The following is a 10,542-nucleotide window of genomic DNA, read 5'->3' as shown; positions in this document are numbered from 1 at the left end:
AAATCTGGACAACAGTGGGCTGGAGGAAGCTTCTAATCCCTTGTAAAGTTGCTCCCAGGATTAAAAGTTCAAGCTACTTTTGTTGGAAAGGCAGCTTAACAATGATAGACTTTAACTGTGTTTCCACGGCAGGAACTTTCCCCAGGGACTTAGGATTTTAGAAGGTACTAAGTGTGTTTCTACCCCAGGGACCAGGTTCTAAAAGAAGTTACTGCATTAATTTATTTGGCAAAAGCTGCTTGCAAGAGGGCCAGTGCTTTCTAAAAGTACAAGGACTTTGGGAGTGGGAGTTGCAGATCAATAGAGTACACACAGCATTCAGAGGACTCCTTCACAAGTCAGTAGGCTAATTTGCCGAATCTTCATGGTTCTTTAGACCTGGGTAGACAACCGACAAAAAAGAGACTTAAAGAACCTTTTAGTCCCTTGAAAAGTAGAACCCTGGATTAAAAGTCTTGGGCAGTTCTGGTAGAGAAGCAGTTTAACAGTGAAATTAGAATATAGCTATGTTCCCACTGCAGAAACCTTCCCGAGGGCCACAGGACTTCAAGTCCTAGGGTCTTTATTTTAACCCCCAAAAAGTTCCTGCAAGGGTAATAGTGTTTTAGACATTTCTGATTGGTTGAGTACCTGCAGCATTGAGCAGACTCTGTTCTACATGTAAGCAAACCAAAGCTGCACGCCGACCAAAAGTACTCAGAACTTTTGATCCCTTGGGCTACTTTGCAATCATAGATGTTCAGTCTGCAAGTCCCACCCCCAAAGTCCCAGTACTGTCAGAAAGTACTACCCCACTAGTAGGAAACTTTTGGGTGGTAAAACAATGTCACTGGGAGTTTATCCAGACCCTGGTCCCTCCCTGAAAAAGTTCCTGCGATAGAAACCTTTTAATCCTTTGAAAAGATTCAGACCAAAAGTTCCAGCTGCTTTTGGTGGAAACACTCCTTATTTCTCATTTTCACTGAGCGTCTGAAACCAATTGTTTATCCTGAAACCAGTAGCTGTAACTACTCTTAGAATATGTGAGAAGATTGTATCCCTGTATACCTGTCTTACATCAGCAGCATGCTTTATTTCCCTCGAAACCATTACATCACTCTCAAAGCTCTATGATACTTCAAGCTACCCTGGCACATAATAAATCAGCAGGACCGACAAAAACATAAATTGAAAACCCTCATTTTTCTTTATAAAATAAAAATAAAATGGCAATGCATTGGTAGAAATTCAACATCACGAATTAAATACGACTCATGGTCATTCTGTTTTGCTACAAGGGCAGATGCAGTGCAATGGAATTCAATATATATTTAAAAGTTAGAATCTGCAAAACATGACACATTCAAATATATATATTATATTATATTTCACAATGAGACACGTTTTGAGCGATTGCAAACATTTCGTACAGCGGTTTGCACATTACCTATACAGTTCATGAACTACAAGATCCATGGTAATTCCTACCACCGACGAACATTGGAAGGAAGGTGAGAGCTCAAATAACATGGGACAAACCTTTTTAGTCTATATCAAAATGTGGAATGGCTTGGTACAGCTACATATACACATATTCATCTATTATCTCAATAAATTACACACTGGTTGGTTATCATACACATGGTAAACAAGATCTCAAACCACAAGTTTCTGGTCTTTTTAATGATACTGTTTGTACGGAGGAGAGTCTATAACCATAGAACAGTCTTGAGTCCCCGGTAAAGTGAACGCTTGCTGGATTCTATTAGAAATCTGCCTGGTGTTGAGAATGAGAATCATAAACAAGAAACAGGATCATCCTCAGTGATGTGTAGAACACGTGCAGTAAAACAAACAGAAGGATCGACTGCATGCAGTTGAGCAAACTTTTAAGAAAAAGACAAGTCAAAGTATTCCACAATGAGACCGAGAGCAAATAAAACCCAAGGTGACAGTCACAAGTGGTGTATACTACAGGCGAGAGGCCTTTCTTTGCATATGGGTCATTGCATTGTAATGGGTGAAGCGCTGTTGGTAGTCGTTGTTCCACAGGAGGCTCCCAAGGATTGGCACATATTCACATTTCAAAAAAATCTTGTCTGGCAAGGCCCCGAGCATGCCGCACATGCTTAAACCCCACATCAAAGATTGCTGAAGCAGCGGACAAGGCAGAGGGGAGCTGCTACATGCCACATGTGAGGTCACAGGACTCCCAAAAAAAGACCTTGTCAAAAAGACAAATCTGTTCCAAAGGTAATAAAACTGGCACAAGGTTGCACTTCTCTGTTTTATGGACGAGCTCAGAAAAACACTCCACTGAGGGTGCTGTTAAATATTCCATGGTACAGCTCAAGTCTGGGTGATTCAATATTCTATCACAAAGGGTCACGAAAGACTTCTGCCTCGGAGAGGATTTTGGCTGAGCTGGGCACTTTCCAAGGGCCGGGGCTTAGAGGTCCCTTTGGACTCTGCAGGGTCCCTGGAAAACTGTTTATAGAGGCCACAAAGTCCCTTCCACTGACTTCTTTGGAGGACAAATATGCGTCTTCTGTTCCTTTTGGTGAAACAACAGAACCTTTCCTACTCAACATTTCTTTCAAAGACAATCGTGATTCCCTTTTGTTGATCGTCTCTTTACTCCTTTCCACTGTAGATTTGCTCTTCCAATTAGCATCTCTCTGCCTCGAGTCTTTACCTGTACCTTTCTCGCTCTGTCTCACTGTATGAGAAGAAATCCTGTGGTGCTGAGTATCTCCCGCCTCCTTTCTTTGAAAACTTTCTTGCTCACGGCCAGGCCTTGTTCTTTCTCCTCTGCCTTCCATCTCCCTTCCTTGAGTGTATCGTTTGATCTCAAGAGTCCCCCCTTTGCTGTTTCTCTTTTCATGATCCAGGCTCTCTCTGCTGGAAGAGTCTTTTAATCTCCTCTGAGGTCCTTGTTGTTGCTCTGTGCGCTGCAGGGTTGAAGCCACTTGCTGTCCAGCTTGAGGAAGCTTCCTCGGGCTCACGGACCGTGTTTTTGCCTGTTTCTGAGACGTCCTTTTCCTGCTCAGTGCCTCATCCTGTGCCTGACTCTCAGTCTTTTTGGGACTGTGATGTTGCTCTTTGGCTTTAGGAAATGTCTCCCCTGTTTTCTTTGGGCTGCTTAGCTCTCTGGAGTCTTTTGTGGGCCTGGTCCTCTTGTAGAAGTTCAAATGCTCGAGGGAGGCAGGAGAGACCCTCTCTACCTCCTTGTCTGTCCACTCGCTAATCTCCTCCACTGAGCTCAAAGCCCTGCTTCTGCAGGGCTTGAGGCCTGGTGGGGATATGGCGCTCCAGCTGCGGGAATGTTTCAGTTTGCTGGAGAAGGGAGGGGAAACAAACATGGAAGCCCCAGTTGGATATGGAGAGGACAGGGATGATGTGTCAGAGGAAAACACCTCTCCGGAATAGCTTGCGGGTGAAATGAGTTTTTGATCACGTTGACCTGCAAGAGAAGCACATACTTTACATGGGGACAGCATATTGATGCACGAATAGTATGCTGCACACAAACTACGTAAAGCCTCTGGAAATGTGGCTTAAAATAGCACGATTTTCAAATATTCTAGTCCAATCTTAGTGAAAATAAACATTCACATCACGAGAAAACAGATCCAAAAACAGATCATTTTGGTGTTTCGACCATTTCTAAAGACCGTGGATCGCATTTTGATTGACAAGTCCCTGGCTCCACTCACAACAAGTGTGCATTTGACAGTCAGAGTAGTTCAGCCCTCAACAGTATGTCTGAATAATAATCAGAGAAGGAAGCAGGATTTCAGTTGGTTCAAAATTGGTCAAAATGGTAAGTTTCAAAGTGCTTAGCTATTCATATAAAGGTTAGAGGTTAGCATAAGCTTGAAACGTTAGCCGGGATGCCCCTTTGTGTTCTCAAAGCAATGAATTGATGCTGGTTCTACATCATTACCGAGCTAAACTCCCCCTGCCGACCCTCAACACTGAGGCCGAAAATAGATCAACAGCATGAACGGCTCGCACTGAACTCCTTCAGCATTGGTAGGAAACAGCAACTAACACTCAACATCATCAGATGTCAAGACTTGGCCCAAGGGCAAAGCTAACACTGGATGTATACTGTGGAATAGCCTCCGTCTGACTGTGTCCTGTAATTGGTCCCAACAAATAACCTTGCATAACCACGCCCACTTCAAACCCAATATCAGGAAAGTGTGCAGAAACCTAAAATGACAATATTTTGGTTTTGGATTGAAGCTACTTTCTTATAACCTTGACGGCTTACTATAATGTACACACAGTAAATCCTAAGTTACATAGCTCAAAGGCTTTTGGATTTGGGTTTCCAGGGGCTTTAAATCTAGAGAGAAGGAAAGAAAATATAGATTGTACTTATAGAGGTTAACAGAGGTAAGATGTGTTAGAAAGAAAAGAATTACCAAGGTAAAAGAGAAGAGGCCACTATAAAGCAGTGAAGATGTTAGTGTTGGTGCTCAGTGTAGTAGCACACAGTAGAAGAAGATGTACTACCTGCATCAGGGGCAAGAGAAGAAGAGTTAAAAGGAAGCAGATGGTTAGAGGTTTAATGAATAAATAAAATAACCAATAAAGACATTCAAATCAACATGGGCAGGATTCCAAAATAGGCTCCATTAATTAACAAACAAATGGCGTCATTATCATTAGCAAAACATTAGCTGTGGAGTTGCAGATTAAACATGTGTTTAACTGCTGTTCCCACCTTGTAAACCAGTAAACACATTTAGAAGATTAATCCAATATGGCTGCTAACTCGAGTTTTATTGCAAACATCCATCAAACCAATCATGGATAAAACTTTATTATGAATGTTATGAGCTATAACAAGTTAATTTCCCCCAATGGGAGATCAATAAAGATTATCTATAAGTCTGAATAAAGATCTCTGCTTGAAATATGAAGCTGTAGCCAGTAGATGGTTAGCCTAGCTTAGCTTAATGTGAAGGCAGGAAGCAGCTAGCCTGGCTTTGTGCAAAGGTAACAGAAATCTGTCTATAAAGATAAAACACAATATGCACAATATACAGCCTTAAGAAAGAGCCAGACTAGCTGTTTCCTACTCCTTCAGTCTATGCTAAGCTAAGCTAATAGGCTGGAGGCTGTAGTTCTATCTCTAACAGACTAATGAGAGTGAAATCCATGTTTTTGGCTAACTCTGCAAAAAGGAAATAATCATATTTTTAGAGCTATTTTATAAGAAAAACAGAAAATATTTCTTAACCGAAACAAAAGATTACATCTCATTTATAAATCTGTTCATCTCGAACTAAAGCCCCTTTTACACTGTGAGTTCAAGGCGGGATTATTACGCCTCTGTCACGTTCCATCTTCTACTTAAATGCATGGAGGCAGAATGGTGGGGCGAAGTCGTTCCGCCTCTTAGCCGGCATCAGAGGTCGTTACAGAGGCGCAACAGAGGCATCAGTGTAACAGCAGAGCCGGCAGGGCGGAACAGCACCCTGTGTGTGTATTTGAAGATCTGCTCTGTACACTTCGGGCACGTTGTGCTTCCGTAACGCCGGAGCATGATGTAAAAACACACACTGTGGCAGCTTTACGCTGGCATTGCTTGCTCCAATGTAAATGACCAAAGGCTGCATGATGGCGGAGCTTTGTTGCGGCGCTGAGGTGGAGCCGCAGTGTAAAAAGGGCTTAAGATGATTCAGTAGTAAATGTAATCGATCCATTTATGTAGCTAAGTTGTAAAATACTGTATAGCCCTTCACATTGACAGAAAGAGTTGTTCTAAATTGAGCATTACTACAACTTTGTGAATAGGTCTCTTGACTTTATGTGTAAAATTATAAACACAGTACTTACTGCCATCCTGAGCCAGGCCGGCCCCGGGTCTCAGCAGCAGAACCACTTTGTTTCCTCCGGCCTGGATCAGGTCAATAGCCCGTGTGTGGGAGATGCCGCGTGCCGGCTCCCCGTTTATCTCCACTATCTCATCTCCAACCTGTTAGTAATGAAGAAAATGCTCAAACATTAACAAACCTAAAATGATTTGCATACTCTGCAATAACACTTTGACACAAACATACAAAAGCGGTATACTTACAAACAGGACCCATAAGCCCAAGCATTTACATTTCATTCCACACACACACACACACACACACACAGTGTTGTAATACCCCGGAGGTTCCCTTTATTATTGGAGATGACAAAATAACTCAGGATAAAATGTGTAAACATGTCATTCTGTTAGGATCTAATCAGTGTTGACATTTCTCTCCTCCCTCGGAGAGGCAAAGTCGTGCCCACAGATCCTCGTCTGGCAAGTCTTAGATTAATTCTCGCTGGGAGCTTTTATTCTGCTTCCCTCTCACCCTGATAATAATAATAATACTGTGATAATTTCATCCCCACGGGGAGATTGTCACTTTGCGAAGCTCTTCCTTAGAAAGAAAAACTGTTGGGTCGGTAACAGTGTGACCTCGCTGGAAATGGCCAGTGTCTTATACTTGAGGACACTAACAGAAGGATGCACACTTGATTTGAACAGATATGTCGATGCTCATGTAGAGAAGAAACTAATGAGATATCAATCTATTATAACAAGAACAAAAACTAATCCAATCTGAGAATAGAGACCAGCTCCTTGTTCTTTATTTGCTGTGCAGGGAGCTTGAATTACTTTGCTAAATGAAAACAAATAAACTGCCAACACAAAGCAGCTGAAAGAATAAACTGTATTATACCCTGAACACAGCAACGGACAGCTGCTGAAACACAATTCATTAGTTTAATCTTGGCTGCAAACTAGTCTCTGTTTTCCCCTCATCTACCTCTCAACTTCATAAACTGTTAAATCAGATTTCAGCAACATAATGGTCGATATAATAGCACACCAAACTGTGTCTAACAATATTGAGAGAGGCTGAATCAGCTTCCCCGGAATGCATCAACTTTTATTCAATCAATTGTTCTTCCTCAATAGCTCCTGTTAGCCTGAGGTGGGTGGTGAACTCCGTTATTTGGTCTGTCTGTCCAAAACTTTGGAGCAAAACATGTACACATTCCTGCTCGTATCAAATTCAAAACCCTGTCGCTCGCTTACAAAACAGCAGCAAAAACGTCTCCTGCCTACCTGAACGCCCTCATCCAGGTCTACACTCCCTCCCGCGCCTGGTGCTCCCATCACAACAGGGCCCTAACTCTCTAACTAGACTCTTCTCCTCAGTCGTCCCCCGGTGGTGGAACGAGCTACCAAACTGCATTCGGTCCGCAGAGTCCCTTTCACCTTTAAGAAGAAGCTACAGACCCTGCTCTTTATGAACACCTCTGACTTGCAGCTGTTTGTTGGCACTTACTGACTTTATCCCCTCTTGTCTTGATCGTTGCTTGTGTTGTATTAACTCTCAGATGTACGTCGCTTTGGACAAAAGCGTCTGCTAAATGAAATTCTAACACTGTAACATCGTAACACATGCTCTGACATATGACATGGTTATCATCCAGAGAGAACGGTGACCCCGCTGACCTTTCTCGTTGCCCCAGCACGATATCATCTTGCAGAAATGCCATGATGAGCTTTTCTGATATCTCTTAATCTGACATTTCACTGAAATAATCTTAGCACAATCATTAACCCTTCGAGATAATAACCTTAGATATTAATGAGCCATGACCTTCGTTTCAGCACGTCCCTGAGGGAAAACTCTACACTTTTAACCTCATCACTGTTAGCATTCTAAGAATAGCAGAGCTAGCAGCTTGATGTTTCCTCCATCAAACAGAGGAGCCACTAGTTTTTTGGCCTTTTATGCCTTTATTGAACGAGGGAGGGCAGTGGATAGCGCTGGAAACAGGGGAAGAGAGAGTGGGGATGACGCGGCAGGGAGTATGAGGGTGGGGGGACTGCCACATCGAGGACTGTAGCGATTTAACTGCTTAGCTTAACCGCCGCTCCACATTAGACCTTTTTAAGTCAATATCATCTGGGCTCAGGGACAGCTCAAACTTTGCGCAGGTCGACGGGGTTATGGAGAAAAAAAAGAATAAAAAATATTGTGGTTAAAAATAAAAGTTGCAAATACTGTAAAAAGTAGAACAACAAGTCCCTCACAGTGTCTTTAAGGTAAGGTTAATTCTAGCAAGAAGTAGAGGTGGCAAATGTACTTACATTCTTTCCTCAAGTAAAGGTACAGTTGAATCTGTACAAAAAGTCCTGAAATGTTCTCACGGGGAGAACATGCAAACTTCGTCCGAACTGGGATTTGAAGCAGGAACCTTCTATCTGTGACGCAACAGCGCTAACCACTGCACCACTGTGCAGCGCTATAATAATTCAAATAAAATAAATTAAAATAATGAAGCCTAACTTTGCCCTTAAGTTAAAATCTTTTGGTATGTCTTGCTGCTCTTAATCTGCTCTGACTTTGTTTGCCACATTTGTTTGTTCACTTTTATCCATGTCGATACAAGTTCTCCCTGTTGGACACCGATGTTACAGTCACTCGACGCCTCTTCACTGAGGCAGAGTTTCTTCTCTCTTTGTCTTTGTAAGTCTTTTACAACATTTTCCTCCTGTTGCGTCTCTCGTGTATATAATGCTCTGATGGGTACACTGATGAAAGGTCTTTTCTATGTGTTGTTGTCTTATCCATTCAGGTTGGTATCTTGATGTTGGCGAGATGGCACAATGATTCACCTAATGCCTTAAAGCTAAATGAGCAAGCCTGATTTTATAAAGTAAATAGTAGAAATGCAGATATTTGCCTTAAAACATCAGGGAATAAAAGTGAAAAGTAGAAAGTAAAGACTCAAGTACAGACACCTAATACAGTAACAAAGTATTTGTACTATCCTACTTTCCACCTCTGGAAGGTAAACACGACCTTTTTCAGTTCAGAGTTAATGTGAGCAACTTTTTGAAAGGTAGAATAATACTTTTAGTTACAATAAAAGGAGCACCCACATGGATCCTCCCGTCCAGCTGAGCAGGTCCGTCCTCAGCCAGTCTCAGGATGTACAGGCCCATGTTGTACTCGGTCCCACCTCGCAGACTGAAGCCAAAGCCCCGTGGACTCCTTTCTAACTCCACGGTCAGACAACCCTACGTGACAAACAGGTAAAAGTCCAACATTAACACGCTCGCATACAGAAACACAAAGTGACACACAGTCATAAAGATTGGAGGTTGTATGCCAATTATAGTTTCTGTAAATACAGTGAAAGGTATAAGAGGATTCATCTAACCTGGTTGGGTCCAGTCACACACAGCGTCCCCTGCTCGCTCAGCGAAAGACTCTTGTGGTCGGACCAGTTGCCTCCCTCCCTCTTCTCCTCCTGATCCAGGTTGTAACTGAAACAAACAGGTTGGTGTGTTTCATCAGTACCACTCTCTGCAAACAGCCCGCTGCAGGCCACAAACACAGGAGACATTATGCAAAACTTAAAACCTCATTTAAAACAGGATATTGAAAAGGAGGGAACACTTTCATTTGCTCTTTGATGTTTAATTTGTATTTGTATTGTACTCTGCATGTCCTTTACTGTACGTGTTATTATCTTACACACTTTGCCGTTTGCTCTGGGGTAAAAACCTCCAACACACACTCTTTACATCATGTTTATTTCATGTGTCAAAGCAGGTCGCAACATTATTGTATTAATATAACCATAACCATGTGATTTATTTTCAATTTTAGAGGAAATATTTTGCATTTTCTAATTCTGTGTACACTACCCCGAGGCCAACAGTGGGGGTGGAAGCAGCAACACTGAGGAGGAAGGAGGAGTCGGCCATTTATATTCGAAAACACAAAACATGTAAAAGGCAGCTCGATGATTTCTCAGTGTTGCCTCATGTGAGATGTTTTGTAAAGGTGCATTTCAGTCACTTGGGGCACTTTTTTTTTTTTACTTTTAAAGTAGAAATTGTGTGAGTTTAAATCTGACTTGCAATTAACTTCTATAAGCTACTGATAAAGGGACTACATGTGAGGTGGATAATGTAGTTGTTTAGTGGAAGCTACGAATAATAACCACAATGTGTCTTTCAAACAGTATGTTTTAGTTCTTAATATGCTGCAGATTAACAAAGACAAAATAAACAAATATGACTCTTATTTATATCCTCTCTCAAGCAAGCAACAGCAAACTAAGCAGGTTACTTAATATGGCTTCAAAATAAAAGCATTTCCTGTTACAACTGTCAGTCAGAATGGCTCTTACATTAGTCACATTCACTGCAAATAATAAAGAGCTGCCTACAGCGAAAATACTCTATAGAACAGTATATTACAACAACATTTCTTCAACCACTTTAAACCAAGAACAAGATTTACATCATTTAGTCATCAGAAAACACAAAAATACACAACAGTAGTCAGAGTTAGGGCTGTCAACGAATATTCTAAATTCGAATATATAACCGAATTGTATTAAAAACGTATATCCGATTATTAAGATTAATATTCAAAGTGAAAAAAATCAACACTACTCGCGCATTCTCCTATGTTCTCACGCGCAGTCTCTTGGTTACGGAGCGTCTTTGAATGCATCACAACGTCACTTTACACG

General features: G+C 41.7%; 1 protein-coding gene across 1 annotated transcript in view; it reads right to left on the bottom strand.

The window, feature by feature from the left end:
• Nucleotides 1-4,420: 4,420 nt before the first annotated feature.
• LOC138605767 (membrane-associated guanylate kinase, WW and PDZ domain-containing protein 3) overlaps nucleotides 4,421-10,542 on the bottom strand; it is a 196,444-nt gene continuing 190,322 nt past the window's right edge. The window contains exons 19-22 of the mRNA XM_069678197.1: nucleotides 9,217-9,322; nucleotides 8,936-9,073; nucleotides 5,833-5,971; nucleotides 4,421-4,503 (exon numbers count right to left, since the gene is read on the bottom strand). Coding sequence (XP_069534298.1) covers nucleotides 4,454-4,503; nucleotides 5,833-5,971; nucleotides 8,936-9,073; nucleotides 9,217-9,322 — 433 coding nt within the window. The 3' untranslated portion in view covers nucleotides 4,421-4,453. The remainder of the gene's footprint in view (nucleotides 4,504-5,832; nucleotides 5,972-8,935; nucleotides 9,074-9,216; nucleotides 9,323-10,542) is intronic.

The sequence above is a fragment of the Semicossyphus pulcher genome, unplaced genomic scaffold (genome assembly GCF_022749685.1).
Source record: "Semicossyphus pulcher isolate SPU_LCO1_2020_fin unplaced genomic scaffold, fSemPul1.0.p SCAF_3, whole genome shotgun sequence".
NCBI classification, from domain to species: Eukaryota; Metazoa; Chordata; class Actinopteri; order Labriformes; family Labridae; genus Semicossyphus; species Semicossyphus pulcher.
Note: the sequence above shows the minus strand (reverse complement) of the source record. Positions and strands in the feature narration are given on the sequence as shown.